The sequence below is a fragment of the Pan paniscus genome, chromosome 6 (genome assembly GCF_029289425.2).
Source record: "Pan paniscus chromosome 6, NHGRI_mPanPan1-v2.0_pri, whole genome shotgun sequence".
NCBI classification, from domain to species: domain Eukaryota; kingdom Metazoa; phylum Chordata; class Mammalia; order Primates; family Hominidae; genus Pan; species Pan paniscus.
Genome location: NC_073255.2, coordinates 25,516,016 through 25,532,378, shown reverse-complemented (window position 1 = coordinate 25,532,378; position 16,363 = coordinate 25,516,016). Strand labels below are relative to the sequence as shown.

The following is a 16,363-nucleotide window of genomic DNA, read 5'->3' as shown; positions in this document are numbered from 1 at the left end:
TAGAGACTGCAACTTTTTACTTTCCCATCAGTAATATACAAGGGTTCCAATTTTTCCACATCCTCACCAACACTTATTTACTTATTTATTTTTTAACAATAGTCATCCTAATAGGTGTGAGGAGATATCTCATTGTGGTATTGACTTACATTTCCCTGATAACTAGTGATGTCAAGAATCTTTTCACATACTTGTTGGCCATTTGTATGTCTTTTTTGGAGAAATGTCTTTTCAACTTCCTGGCCTATTTTTAAATCAGGTTATTTATTCTTTATTTTTGTTTTTTACTATTGAGTTATAGGAGTTCCTTATATATTTTAGATATTAATCTCTTACCAGATATATGGTTTCCAATTTTTTTTTCCTTTTTGTAGGCTACCTTTTCATTCTGTTGATTATTTCCCTTGTGGTGCAGAGGCTTTTTGTTTGATGTAGTCCTACCTATTTAATTTTGCTTTTGTTGTTTGTGTTTTTGGCATCATATCCGAGAAATAATTGTCAAACTTAATGTCATGAAGCTTTCCCACTACGTTTACTTCTAAGAGTTTTACAGTTTTATTTTAAGTTTTACAGTTTCTTATATTGATATCTTTAACCTATTTTGAGTTGATTTTTGTGTATGGTGCAGATAAAAGTTCAGTTTTCATTCTTTTGCATGTGGACATCCAATTTTCCCAACATCATTTGTTGAATAGACCATCCTTTCCCCATTGTGTACTCTTTGCACCCTTGTCAAAGGTCAGTTGATTATATATGCATACATTTATTTCTGGGCTTTCTATTCTGTCCCATTGGCCTCCATGTTTATTTTTAGGCAAGTACTATACTGTTTTAATTACTATAACTTTGTAACATATTTTGAAATCAGGAAGTGTGATGCCTTCAGCTTTGTTTTTCTTCTCAAGATTGATTTGGATATTTGATATCTTTTGTGGTTTCTTATTAATTTTAGGGTTAGTTCTTTATTTCTGTAAAATATGCCATTGGGATTTTGATCGAGGTTATACTAAATCTGTAGATTGCTTTGGGTAGTATTGACATTTAACAATATCAAGTCTTCCAGTTCAGGATCATGGGATGTATTTTATTTGTGTCTTCTCTAATTTTTTCATCAATGGTTATAGTTTTCAGTGTACAAGTATTTCAGCTTCTTAAGTTTATTTCTAAGTATTTTATTCTTTTGATACTGTTGCAAATGGGATGTTTTAGTTATTTTTTCAGAAGATTTGTTGTTAACAGAAATGCAACTAATTTTTGTATGTTGATTTTATATCCTGCAACCTTACTGAATTCACTTATTAGTTCTAACAGTTGGTGTGTGTGTGTGTGTAATCTTTAGAGTTTTCAAATTTTAAGATCATATGATCTGCCTACTTTTTTTTTTCTTATTTGACACTTCTTTTTTCTTTTTCTTGCCTAATTGCCCTGGCTAAGAATTTCAGGACTTTGTTGAATGCAAGTGGTAAGAGGTACTATAGGTGTTTTTGTGTGTTTGTATACCATGAGGCTTATATAAAAACCTTACATTTGTGACAGTCTATTTTAAGCTGATAGCAACTTAACTTCAATCATTACATATATAGGAACAAACATAAAGATGACAGATTTCTCCTCAGAAAAAAATGCAAGAAAGGAGACAGTAAGCAACATCTTTAAGGTATTTAAAGAAAAAAAACCCTATAACTTTCAGGCTAAAACTCTATATCAAGGAAATAAATTTTTCAAAACTAAAGGTGAAACAAAAACATATGACAGCTGAAATTATTCATCAGTAGTGGGACTGTGCTACATTAAAGGTTTCAGGTAAAAGGAATCGATGGAAATATGGATATACACAAAAGAATGAAGAACACTGGAAATTGTAACTCCATAGTGCATGGAGAAAAATGTAATTTTTTCTTATTACCTATTTAAATTTTTTTAAAAACTAATGATTAATTTTAAAAGTTACAATGTGGCATGGAGTTTATAACATATGTAGAAGTAAGATGTCTAATCGCAATAGCTTAAAGGCCAAAAAGGGAGAAATGGAAGTATGCTAATTCATGCTTTTATACTACACATGAAATGATATAATATCACTTGAAGGTAGATTGTCTTAAGTTAAATGTGTACACCATAAACTCTAAAGCCATCACTGAAATATCAAAGTTCTATAAATAAGCTCACAAAAGAGATAAAACAAAATCATAAAAAGTACTCACTTAATCCAAATGAAGACAGAAAATGAGTAAAGCAGAAACCAAGAATCGATGGAAAAAAGAAAACAAGTAGCAAGGTGACTGATTTAATTTAATAATATTACTATCAATCATCAGATTAAATGTAAATGGTCTAAACACTCCAATTAAAAGTCAGAGATTTTCAGTTTGAATACAAAAGCAAGACCCAACTACGTGTCATCTGTCAGTAACACATTTTAAATATAAAGAAACAAAGAGGTTAAGACTAAAAGGATAAAAAACTCATACCATGCTAACACAGAGTAAAAGAAAAATGGAGTGGCTATGTTAATATTAGATAAAGCAGATTAAAGTGAAAAGGATATAACCAAAGTAAATAAGTTTATTTCCTAATGAATAAGGGCTCGATTCATCAAGAGAACATAACAATCCTAAATATTTATGTGTGTAATAACACAGCTCTAAAATATATGACACCAAAATATGTACAATTACAGGAATAAATCTAAAAGTTACAGTAATAGTTGAAGAATTAAATACCCTTCTCTCAGTAACTGATAGAACAAGTAGACCATAAGGACAAGGAAGAGTTGAATAATACTATCAACCAACTCAACACAATTGACATTTATAGAACACTTCATCCAACAATAGCAAAATGCACATTATTTTCAAGAGTACACAAAACATTTACTGAGAGACCATAATCTGTGCCATAAAACAACTCTTAATAAACTTACTTGCATTCAAGTCATACATGAATACTCCCTGACCGTAATGCAATTAAATTAGAAATCAATACAGAAAAAATATCTGGAAAATACTCCCATACTGAAACCAAATAAAATTTTTCAAGTAAATGACTTCATATGTAACTTAAGAAACAAGAAAAAGAAGGGCAAGTTAAACTCAAAAGAAAAAGAAAAAATGGAAGAAAAGAAATAAAAATCAAAGCAGAAACCAATTAAATACAAAAGAGAAGAATAAACTCAAAGACAGACAAATACATCAATATGACACAATGGAGTCAACAGTCTGGAAAACAACTCACACATATATGAACAACTGATTTTTTACAAAGGTGCAAAGAAAAATCAGTGTAGAAAACATAATTTTTACAACAAATTTTACAGGACCAACTGGAAGTCTATATGCAAAACAAACAAACAAACAAAAGGAACCTTAAACTGTACCTTATATCACATATAATAATTAACTCAAAATGTAAAAACTACAACTATAATACCTTCAGAAGAAAACAGAGGAAAGTCTTTGTGACCTTAAATTCGGCAAATATTTGTTTCTTTCTTTCTTTTAAAATTTTATTTTACTTTAAGTTCCTGGATACATGTTCAGAACTGGAAGGTTTGTTACATAGATAAATGTGTGCCATGGAGGTTTGCTGCACCTATCAACCTGTCACCTGGGTATTAAGCCCCACACTCATTAGCTATTTGTCCTGATGCTCTCCCTCCCCTCATCCTGCCGACAGGCCACAGTGTGTGTTGTTCAAAGATTTCTTAAATATGACACCAAAACCTTGATTTGTAAAAGAAAAAAAACCTAATAAATTAAACCTCAAAATTAAAAATTCCTGGCCTTTGGAAGACACACTTAAGACAATAGAAAGCCAAGCTGTAGAATCAGGAGAAATATTTTCTAATCCTATATCTGATAAAATACTTGTATCCAGAAATATAAAGAATTCTCAAAACCCAGTAATAAGAAAACAAACAACTCAGTATAAAATGGGCTAAAGATTTGAACAGACACTTTAACAAAGAAAAAAATATGGATGGTTAATAAGCACATAAAAATGCTTAACATCAGCAGTCATCAGGATAATGCAAATTAAAATGACAATGGGAAACTACTACACATTTCTTCAGATGGCTGAAATTAAAATAAATGACCATATGAAGTGTGGGCAAGCTGTGGAGTAGCTGGAATTTTAATATATCTCTTGTAGAAATGTAAAAGAAAAACAGTTTGGCACTTAACTATAAAGTAAAAAGTATACCTACCATAAGATTCAGCCATTTAAATCCCAGGTATTTACTCAAGAGAAATAAAAGCACATGTCTATACAAAGACTTGCATATGAATGTTTAGAACAGCTTTATCTGTAATATCCCAAAACTGAAAACAAACCTAATAATTCAAATGAGCATCTATACCAATTAGTTTAAATTGTGGCATAGTCATAAATAGAATACCATTTATCAATAAAAAGAAACAAACTATTGATGCATTCTACAACATGGATGAGTCTCAAAATAATTATGCTGAATGAAAGAAGCCAGACCTAACAGAATACATATGATATTGCTCCCTTTATATAAAGTTCTAGAAAATACAAACTAATCTCTAGTGGCAGTAAGCAAATCAGTGGTTGCCAAGGATCAGGGGAGGAGGGCTGGAGAGGGTCAGGGTGAAATGGTTTCAAAAGTCATGTGAAAAGTATGGCTGACTATCTAGATTTTGGTGTACATATACGCCAAAATTTTTCCAATCATATGTTTTAATATGTACAGTTTCTTATATTCAATGAAACCTCAAAAAACTGTTAAAAACAAAAATCAAAGTCAAACAAAAGAAGCAAATACATTCAGCAGCCCAGTTGGTCATTCTAAAGTTCTGCAGGAATCCTGAATGAGACTGAGACATTTTAATGAATGCCCTGCAAAAAGAATGACAAAGTGGATTGGGGACAACTGTGATATAGAGTTGTAGACAGGCAGATTTCGGTATTTTTAACTGGAAATTAATTATCAGCATATGTAAGTTTCTATGGGTCATTTTTATGGTATAACCTACTCTACAGTAGAAGAGAGTTATACTAAGCACTAACATGCTTAGTGCTTTCTTTATTTTCTGATATTGTCAAGTTTATGAATATTTTATTAAACTAATGAGTGACTGATACATGGGGAACAGGTTTTTATTGCTTGCTTCTTGCTTTTCTTTTTTTCTTTTTTTTTCAGATGGAATTTCGCTCTTGTTGCCCGGGCTGGAGTGCAATGGCACAATCTCGGCTCACTGCAACCTCTGCCACCCGGGTTCAAGCGATTCTCCTGCCTCAGCCTCCCGAGTAGCTGGGATTACAGGCATGTGCCACCACGCCCGCCTAATTTTGTATTTTTAGTAGAGACATGGTTTCTCTGTGTTGGTCAGGCTGGTCTCAAACTCCCGACCTCAGGTGATCCGCCCACCTTGGTCTCCCAAAGTGCTGGGATTACAAGCGTGAGCCACCGCACCTGGCCAGCTTGCTTCTTGTTTTTCTCAGTCTCGCATATACTTTGGTGTGGTAATTCTAAGCCTCGCTTATACAGCACACCCTTATGAATAGTAAAGCAAAATTGGTTAAAAATGTGAGTAGTTTTTTTTAAGTAAACACTGAGTTCCCACTCACTGCCTTCCAGAAGGTTGCCTCAGTTGGATTTGGGGCTCATTGGTGACATGTGCTCAATGATGTAGTGCTGTTAACATCAACCTTCTTTTTTTTTTCTTTTTTTTTTAGAATAGTTTTAGACTTACAGAAAAATTGCAAAGATAGTGCAGGAAGCTTCCATGTACCCTGCACACAATATCCCCCAGTTCTAACATCTTACACTTCTATGATGCATTTGCCACAACTACTGAACCACTATTGACACATCATTATCTAAACTCCATATTTGATTCAGATTTCTCTAATTTTCAACTCACGTACTTTTTCTGTTCTAGGATCCCCATCCCTGAATATCCCAGTACATTTGGTCATCATGTCGCCTTAGGCTCCTCTTGGCTGTTACAGTCTCTCAGATTGTCCTTGTTTTTGATAAACTTGATAGTTTTAAAGAACACTGGTTAGATGTTTTGTAGAATATCTCAATTTGGGTTCGTCTGATTTGTCTTCCTTTTTACAGGTAAGATATTCAGCCTATGCTGATACCACTCCTCTCTTTCACACTTTAAGTTTGAATTCTATTCTGGGTCTTGGAGACCTGGGACTTGCCTACAGCCCTTTAAAAGAGAGTCCCAGAACGCTGTTGTTGGGTTGGTATGTATTAGAAACCTGACAACCGCGAAGGCAAAAACACTCAGGCACCTAGCCTACTGGCTCATATTTATTTAATAAATCTCCTATTTATTCTGTTTCCTCAAAGTTACGAATGTTATTTTCCAAAAGCAAACAGATCTCAAATCTTACTCATGAAGTCACATGATGTGACCCATTAGCTCAATGATTTCACAATACTCTCCAACAGTTCTCAAATTAATGTGTATGGAATTTAATTAGAAAATATAAAAGAGAGCATTAACACGTCACAGTCTAAGGAGAATTTGAGAGGACAGAATATAAAGTCAAACAATTAAAAGGTTGCAACTAGAAAAGGTCTGAGAATTCCATGTATCCTTCTGTGCACAGAATCAGAATCACAGGGTTTCCTGATACAGGTTTATATTGTTAGAGACCTTCTTTTCTTCACAGGGGATTCACTTCACAGGTGTTTTAATATATATCTCTTCTCATATTTATTTACTTATCAAGCATTACATCTGTGTCATCTTTACTTTGCCAGGCTCCTGGCCTAAACTATAAACATTTGATTAAGGTAGATATTATGTTACTATTTAACTTATTATAGCATGAATTTGTATCTGAGTGCATCAAATGAATCACAGAAATATCTAATAACTTAAAAGGGAAAAAACTATGCCTCAGAGGTCCATAAAATGGACCTACATGTACTGTACATATTCAAGGTACTATCAAGTGTACTAGAAAAATACATCTCTACTAGATCATTCCTGTGACCTAAAACTGATATACTCCTCATAGTGAACAACAACAAAATATTCAACAGTAATTGCTTCAGACTTAAAACACAGAAGAGATTTTGGCAGCCAAAGCCTGCTAAAAAACTGATCAGGAAAATTTGAGCTGATGCTGTCTTTTAGCCAGAATTAGTGTAAAGATTAGGGAGATAGTGCAATTCATACCACTGTGGTTCCAGATACCTCAACGTAGATAGTGTGGTAGATTATCAATATGTCTTTGTTGTATTATTTTTTCTAGAAAATGCAATATTGAAAGAATTTCCTAGTATCTCCTCTCCTACTTCACAGATTACACAAAGCTAAAAGCCAAACAATTAGGTATTTGACCAAACAAAGGTCACCAGGAAGACAGGTCTCTACTTGACACTTTGCTGACATTTTTCAGATTACTTTACAATTCCATGCACAGCCATACATCACCAGGTCATTATCTTGGACTTTGAAAAAGAAGGTGCTTTAAAACATCCCTCCCAGAATTGCTAGGCAGAGATACGGACCTGAGGAGATCAGCTAGATTCTCACCAGAGATGGTTATGGGACTTGCCGTAAACATAGAGGGCAGCAGGAAAAGAAAGGAAAATAATACAAAGCCTCGAGCATTTGAGAGGGTCCATTACCAGGCATAATACAGTTTCTGGGAAAGCGTGTCAGCACAGAGAGTTCTAGTAACCTGGGGGCAAGTGTGGCATAGAAAACCTAGGAGAACACAAGTTCCCACTCACTGCCTTCCAAAAGGTTGCCTCAGTTGGATTTGGGGCTCATCGGTGACATGTACTCCATGATGTAGTGCTGTTATCGTCAACCTTTTTTTTTTTTGAGACGGAGTTTCACTCTTGTTGCCCAGGCTGGAGTGCAATGGCGAGATCTCGGCTCACTGCAACCTCCACCTCCTGGGTTCAAGCGATTCTCCTGCCACAGCCTCTCGAGTAGCTGGGATTGCACGCATGTGCCACCACGCCCAGCTAATTTTTGTATTTTTAATAGAGACAGGGTTTCTCCATGTTGGTCAGGCTGGTCTCAAACTCCTGACCTTAGGTGATCCGCCTGTCTCTGCCTTCCAAAGTTCTGGGATTACAGGCATGAGCCACCACGCCTGGCCCAACTTTTTTTTTTTTTTTTTTTTTAACCTGCAAAATCCTTTCAGCAAATAGAAGCTCATCTGAAAGCTTGTATATCTATATCTATATGTATGTATGTATCTATCTATCTATCTATCCATCTATCTATCCATCTCTATCTCATCCAGATAAATGGATCACTGCATTGCTTGAATTGGCAGGGGAGTTGGGGGTACAGCCCTACCTGCTTGTCCACCTCACCTCCCCACCTCTCTCAGTCCTTGAGAGGCTCCTTGGAGACCCTAGTACCCTAGTACTCCAAGAATACAGTCTGACAACTTCTCATTACTCTTCAGTGTCTTTTCTTTTAGGCTATCAAATTTTAGCTGGTCATCTTTTATAATAAGGTCACCATGGTAGTTGAACGGGAAACATAGGCCTTTTGTTTCTTAACTACCTGACTGTGATGTTGAAAGCCAATTGGCTTAATGTTCTTCTGGGTCGACATGGGTTCCAGGGCTCAACAATGTGGGGTTACTGTCAGACCACGTCACTGGTCCGAGAATGCTTTCTTTTTTGTCAAGGGGGATGACAAATAGCAAAATATCAGGAACTTAGAAGTCACTTTTAATGGGTGACTCACCTGCTCGTTGACCCTTCTTTCCAGCTTGCGGAAATCTACTCATGTGAATGCATGAATGCTTGGGTTAAGACCCTTTAGAAAAGAAACACTTTCAAAATCTAAACTCTGCTAAAATAAACCCACGTGTACTACGTAATTAGGAACGTGAAATAATAACATAATAATGGTAAAATATTTTCTTTTTATGGCCTGGAATCTCTTCATTGTCACTTCTAAATAAGTTAACATGAAAGTTAAGAATTAGAGATAACATAAAATTATTTATCATCATTTAATACCTTTTCTCTTCATTGAACTTTAAAAAAATCATTTTATTATTTTATTTACAGACAAGGTCTTGCTATGTTGCCCAGCTGGTATTGAGCTCCTGGTCTCACATGATTCTCCCACTGTAGCCTCCCAAGTAGCTGGGATTACAGTGTGAGCCACCACTCCCAGCTTTACTTAACTTTAATAACAAGCTAATCATTTAAGTATTTGTGGAGAAATTTACAATAAAAAATAAATGATGAAGTAAATGGTGGGTAAGAAGAGAAAATGCTGCAATAATTAGTTTATTTTTTTCCATAAGGGCATAATACCTTACCTATTTTTATTCTTGATAAATAATACATTGAGATCACTTATTTGATAGCACTTAGGAAAATCAGTATCTTCTATAGGCATTTTCCTTATTTTGGGAGGAAGGAACGGCTTAGGAATAATTTTAATTTACAAAAATCACCAAGATGCTTATACATATCATGGAAAAATATTTTATTATATCTTAGAAGACCTTTTAGTATATTCTTTAAAACCTTGGAATGTCCTGCTAAGTAACAGTGACCTAAATTTATAAAAGAGAATTCTACTAGTTATTTATAAAATAGTATAAAAATAAACAACTTACGGGAACAAAAGTGGGTTTAACCCACATGAGAGCTTCGATTTGGAGTATGGTTTGAATTTCTTTCCCAAGAAGACAGTGTGAGTGTGGTTTTCCAAAAAAGGCTAGTTGTGTTTTGTTTTTAAAATTGTGGAAAAATATGCATAATACAGAATTTACCATTATAGCGATTTTAAAGGGTAGGATCCTTCTGACTCTGAGAGGCCAAATTCCTCTTTGTCACTATTCTTTTATTTATTAATTTTTTTTCACTGTTCTTTTGTACTCAGGCTTAGATTACTAATCTCTCTCTCTCTTTTTTTTGGTAAAAAAAAAAAATTGCCTGACTGGGCACAGTGGCTCATGCCTGTAAACCCAGCACTTTGGGAGGCCGAGGCGCATGGATCATTTGAGGTCAGGAGTTCGAGACCAGCCTGAGCAACATGGTGAAACCCCATTTCTACCAAAAATATAAAAATTAGCCGGGTGTGGTGGTGTGTGCCTGTAATCCCAGCTACTCTGGAGGGTGAGGCAGGAGAATCGCTTGAACCTGAGAGGCGGAGGTTGCAGTGAACTGAGATCATGCCACTGCACTCCAGCCTGGGTGACAGATCAAGATTCCATCTCAAAAAAAAAAAAAATGCCTAACATAAAATTTACAATCTTAATCACATTGTTGTGCGACTGTCACCACTACCCATCTCCAGAACTTTCTCATCATCTCATATTCAAATTGTATACCCATTAAACACTAACTCCCCACTTTCCCGTCCCCCAAGCCCCTAGTAACCACTCTTCTACTTTCCGTCTCTGAATTTGACTATTGTATGTATCTCATATGAGCAGAATTAAGCAATATGGATCCTTTTTTGTCAGTTTTATTTCACTTAGGATAATTCTTCAAGGTTTATTCATGTTTTAGCATCATCAGAATTTCCTTTTAAAAACTGGTAGTATTCCATTGTATGTATATACCACATTTTCTTTATCCATTTATCTGTAAACAGACATTTGGATTGTTTTCACCTTTTGGCTACTGTAGATGATGCTACTATGAACACTAGTATACCAATATCTCTTTGAGACCCTGCTTTCAATTATTTTGGGCATATACTCAGAAGTGAAATTTGATAATTCTATGTTTATTAAGAGGTTTGAAGCCTGATCTGGAATTGGTTTTAGCTCCACCTCCCGGCAGTGTAATCCTGAAGCAATATAGCCTGGTGGTTACAAGAATGAGGCAGAAGGTTGAGTGGTCCAGATTCTGGCTTCACTGTGCCTACCTATTACTTAACCTCCCTGTGCTTCAGTGTATTTTACAGCTCAACTGTAAAACAGGAGAATAAATGTCTTAATCTTGTATGGGTCTTGTGAGGATTAGCTGTTATCATCCATTTGTTCCTTTGTTACATCTAAAATAAGGACCCACAAATGGCTTCGGGGGTCTATGACTCCCTCAAGGGTACATGTAAGTCTTTTTGTATAAGTGAATTTGTATACTTCTCTAAAGAGTTATGGTGGTTTATTTTTCCCTTTCTCAGTCAGATTCTCAAAGGGGCCCTGATCTATCAAAGGAGAAGAACCATTACTCTGAAAGAAGTTAGTGGCTTAGACTTTAACATCAAGCCCTACAAATGTGAGCTTGATTAAGCAGGTTTATAAAATATCCAATCATGTTTTTTGCATAAGGTAATCTGTGTGTTACCTTTGATTTTCTGTCTGAATTTCAGCCAAGGAAATTCCCTTGGAGAAATTCCCTTTCTGTTTCCAACTATTAGAGTGTTGCTATAAATGATTTTTCAAAATTCCAAATACAGAGTGAGATATTTAATTGACACAGACATTCAAAATGTGTGTGCATTAGTGTGTGTGTGTTTGTGTGTAAAATTTACTCTGACCTAACTTCAACTTTGGATAATCACTTCTTAGAACTTAATCAAGTGGCCCACAGCTTAATGTAATACACCAATTTCCTTATTGTCCAGTCCTCTAAGTAGTATAAATACAACATAAGAGGTCTCGGAGGAAGACCAACGGGGCGCATCATAGGGAGAAAGTACAGTGATGGTTAAGACGTGCCCGTGAGGGCTGCAATAAAGCAACCCTGTATTTTCAAAGAATAATATTGTGATGATAACTCTTCCTTCATAATTACCAAAGAGGTTCTCCATTGATGTGGTGTGGCCAAAACTCCCTTAATAATAATTATGCCTTAGATTTGCATACCACTTTTAACATTTCACAGAGCTTTCACAGGCTTTATCACAGAATCAGTGTGGGTTTCCTTGGCTTCCCCAGGGGCCTGCAGGTGCTCACTGCCATGTCGCCTACTAGTGGGGCAGCTTGGAAACCTGCTGCATTGGCACACCAGGTCAAAACAAGTAGCAGAGTGAAACTCACACCCTATGGCATGAACCTTTATTCACTGATGCTAGAAACTCTTCTTGAACATTAGTGAAACAAAACTAGTTTGTAGTTATTCTAAATCCAGGAGTCCAGAAAAGAACATTTCAGGTCTCGCTGGGCGTGGTGGCTCACCCCTGTAATCCCAGCACTTTGGGAGGCTAGGGCGGGCAGATCACAAGGTCAGGAGTTCAAGACCAGCCTGACCAACATGGTGAAACCCTGTCTCTACTAAAAATACAAAAATTAGCTGGGCGTGGTGGTGCGTGCCTGTAATCCCAGCTACTCAGGAGCCTGAGGCAGGATAACTGCTTGAACCCAGGAGGCGGAGGTTGCAGTGAGCGAAGATCATGCCACTGCACTCCAGCCTGGGTGACAGAGTGAGACTCGGTCTCAAAAAAAAAAAAAAAGAAAGAAAGAAAGCAAAAAATAATATTTCTGGTCTTAGAAGTATCCTGGATCACACTCATCGAAGTCCATCCAACAATATCTGTTGGCTGTCTATTAAGGGCCAGCATTGTTCTAGAGGTGGGGATGCTGCAGTTAATCACTCAAAGCCTTCACCACCAGAGAGTTTACGTTCAAGTGGGGAAAGAGAGACAATAGCAAAACAAACAAACATATGCATTGTGTGTTAGCTGATGAAAAGTGTGAGGGTATGTTTAAGAAGCAGGCGTTGTTGGGGAGAATGGTAGGAAGGGAAGTTCCAGAAGGAGCTTGGAGCCCAGCTCCATAGAGCCTTGTGCTTACTGTAAGGAATGTGGCTTTTACTTAGAGTGAGGTGGGGAGTTATTGGATGATTTGAAGTAGAAGTATGATGTCACCAAATTTTCATTTGAATAGCAACACTTGGCTGCTGTGTTGAGAACAGATCGAAGAGGGCATGGGCTGATGCAGAGTTAGCTACTGCAATAGTCCAAGTGAGGAAAAGGGTGTTAGTGCCTTCATGTTGCTGTTTAGTTAGAATTCACCCCTGCCCTAAGAAACTGCTGACCTAATTTTTTAATACCATTGATTAGTTTCACAGGTTCTACAACTTCGTATAAGTGGAAGATAAATGAGTAATGGAGAGGAGGGGATGGAAGGGATATGTGAGGGCAGGTTGTGGAGTGAAGTGGGTATAGATTCTATCACCAGGGAGGAGGGATACACTTCATTATGTCTTCTTTCGTTGGTTAGTGGCTTGCAAGATATTTTGAGCAGCAGAAAACTGTTAACTGTGTGGGTTAGGCTGTATGATGTAACAGAGTCTGGGGCCTCTTAGACAGCTGATCAGGAATGAGACCTGCTGGATGTCCTACCTTTCTTACCCAGGGCCCCCTCCAAGGGCTTGGTTCCATAACTGCAGTCTATGGTGGTGAGAGGAGAGGGCTCTCATGGTGCTACAGCTTCCATCACCCTGCCTGTATTTGAACTCTCCCCTCCATAAGCCATTTTCCAATAAACCGAAGAGTATATGATTAATCTAGTTTACTATGCTACTTTTCATCCTATTGGTTACCCTTTACCCTGACCCAGCAAACCATACATAAAGCAGTTTCACACCTATTTCTACATTGATTTAATCTCTTTCTCCTTTAAACAACTGAAAAACAGGGACAGTAAATGAATTTTTGAAATAAGTTAAATTCCCCCATAATTCTGCCACATAGCTGTTATTATTTTCATATATTGCCTTCATTTTTTTCACAGTTGCTATTTTGTGTAATTTTGGAATCAGTTTACAAACATTCTGCATTCTTCTTTTTTCACTTTTGATAGATGTTTCATATTAACCAATAAGAATAACATTTATTAGTTTATCATGTCACCAAGCAACTATTTATTTTAAAAGTCTGAACTAGTTTTGATTACCGAAAGTGATTACCAGTGGATGAAAATACTACGGGCACAACATCAAACCTTCTAAACAATCAGAGAGCCTATTACAATACATTTTTTAAAATCTTATGTAACTGGCCGGGCGCGGAGACGCACACCTGTAATCCCAGCACTTTGGGAGGCCGAGGTGGGCGGATCACCTGAGGTCAGGAGTTTGAGACCAGCCTGGTCAACATGGCAAAACCTTGTCTCTACTAAAAATACAAAAATTAGCTGGGTGTGGTGATGCACGCCTGTACTCCCAGCTACTCAGGAGGCTGAGGCAGGAGAATCGCTTGAACACAGTGGGCAGAGGTTGCACTCAAGCATGGGTGACAGAGCGAGGCTTGAATATAGTCTAAATACAGATCCCTGTCCTAGTTACTAAGTATAAAAAATGAATAAAATATTAGTCCTATCTTTGTATTTTCTGTACCAAGATGAACCAAATTGCCGAAGTGTCCACAGTAAACAAAGATTATTTATCACACAAGCAACATGTGGCATTGTTATTATGGGAGGGAAACAAGCGTTCAAACTTGCACAATCTGATTTGCTACTAAATAATAGTAACTAAGAGATTTTTCAAGAAGCAGTGGACATTTAGCCTGCCAGTATCTGTTTCTGGTTCCATAAAGTCAGCATTTTAAAAAAAGAAGCCTGCGATTTTCTTAGAGAAAAAAAAACACTTAACTCACTTCCAAGCACATGCAAGGTAAAATGTGCCATTAAGCCTTGTAAGGGGTCTGAAGGCTCTGGTTTATAAGGGAGTCAGGCCATCGAGAAAAGTGTTCATTGGTTTTTCATACCGCCACTGCCAACTCCCCTCCTAGATTCAGTGTAATTTGGTGCAGGGCCACAACTGCATATGGCCTTGAGGTATGTGCAGTAGCTCATAGTCAGCAGGAGGTCAGGATGAGGTTTGAGGGGCCAGAGCTGTCGAAGGGCGCTGGTTCAAGGTCAGCGATTCTCCACTTGAGGTGAAATTAGGTCAAAATGAATACCTGGGGGTATCCTAAAGAAGAAAAGGGGTCAGAGAAGAGAATCCCACAGGTGTATGTAGAAGCAGCAAAGGGTGGGCATGGTTATAATAGTGATGATAGTGGTGGGCCACTCTAGGGAGGTGGAAAGTGCAAACCACTTGGAATGGAGGTATAGACTGGATGATTGCTTGTGTATCAGCCTCATGTATATATTTTTACACCAACCAGCCACAGCATCTCTTTCTGTCCTCTAAACCACTTCCTATAGCCATCACGTAAGTTCTCAGTGGATTAACATCCTGCCTTTATACCTTAAGAGGGCTCTCAACTTGGGTAATCTACTACAGATCTATACTTTCTTGTACTTAAAAACAATAATGAACCAGGAGTATGGAAATAAGAAACGTTTCTGCTCACTTACCTTCTCCAGTGCAGCTTGAACAGCTGACTCGCTTTCTGAATCCAGGGCAGATGTAGCCTCATCTAAAATCAGAATCTTGGGGTTTCGAACTAAGGCACGAGCAATTGCGATCCTCTGTTTCTGCCCTCCACTCATTTGAGCTCCTTTTTCCCCTACCAGTGTATTAAATTTCTAATGAAAAATAGGAAAGAAGCACAGAAACAGAAGGCAGCGTGATCAAATGGTTAGAACAGGAAATGACAATCCCAGTTGTGTTTTAATATCAGCTTAATCAGTACTTCAGCCTCTGGGTGCTTATGTCTTTTGATTTGTTCTTTGTGAAAACAAACCGCTGTAAAAAAAAAAAAAAAGAGCCCAAAGAAGAGAGGACATAAGAAAAATTTGGCTAGGACTAAAATAAATTAGACCTCATTATAATCAAATGTATTTAGAAAAATTAATAATAATTTAAACTAATGTCCAAATATCTTTTAGATATTTTTAGAATGCTTTGAAATCTTTAAAAGAACCACTGTAATACAAATACCTATTTTCTGCAGTGTTTATTAGCAATTTGGTATGTTACCCACAATTTCCTTCCTGGATACTCTGAAAAACAGCATGAAAAAAAATTGCTACCAAAACAAACTTTCCCCTAAAACATTTTTTCCATCTTGAGATACTTTTTAGGTGTTCTTTTGATTTGTTTTAAAATAAATTTATCTTTAACAAAGTAGATATTTTGTCTTCCATATTTGTGGTAGGGGTAACTTCTAGCACCCGGGAAACATGGCTAGTAATATTCTACTGGGTTACGTCCCTGATTCAAAGTTTATTTCTTCATGGAGATAAATTTAAGTATTCCTTCTAAACCCTTAATTTCTAGAGATTGATCTTCACTTTTAAAAAATCAGGCTTTTTGAAGAAATTTACACAAAATAAAATGCATCCATTTTAAGGATATAACTCTATGAGTATTGACAAATGAGTACACCCATGTTACCACCATACCAATAAAGATATAGAACATTTCTGTAGCCCTAGTAAGTTTCCTTATGTCACTTTTTTCAGTCAAAACCGATACCATGCCTGCAGATACCGCTGATTTGATTTTTATCACTATACATGAATTTTCCTGGATCTA

General features: G+C 36.7%; 1 protein-coding gene across 1 annotated transcript in view; it reads right to left on the bottom strand.

Annotated features, from left to right (window-relative positions):
* ABCB5 (ATP binding cassette subfamily B member 5) overlaps nucleotides 1-16,363 on the bottom strand; it is a 129,568-nt gene that overhangs the window by 78,915 nt on the left and 34,290 nt on the right. The window contains exon 13 of the mRNA XM_008978731.5: nucleotides 15,241-15,411. Coding sequence (XP_008976979.3) covers nucleotides 15,241-15,411 — 171 coding nt within the window. The remainder of the gene's footprint in view (nucleotides 1-15,240; nucleotides 15,412-16,363) is intronic.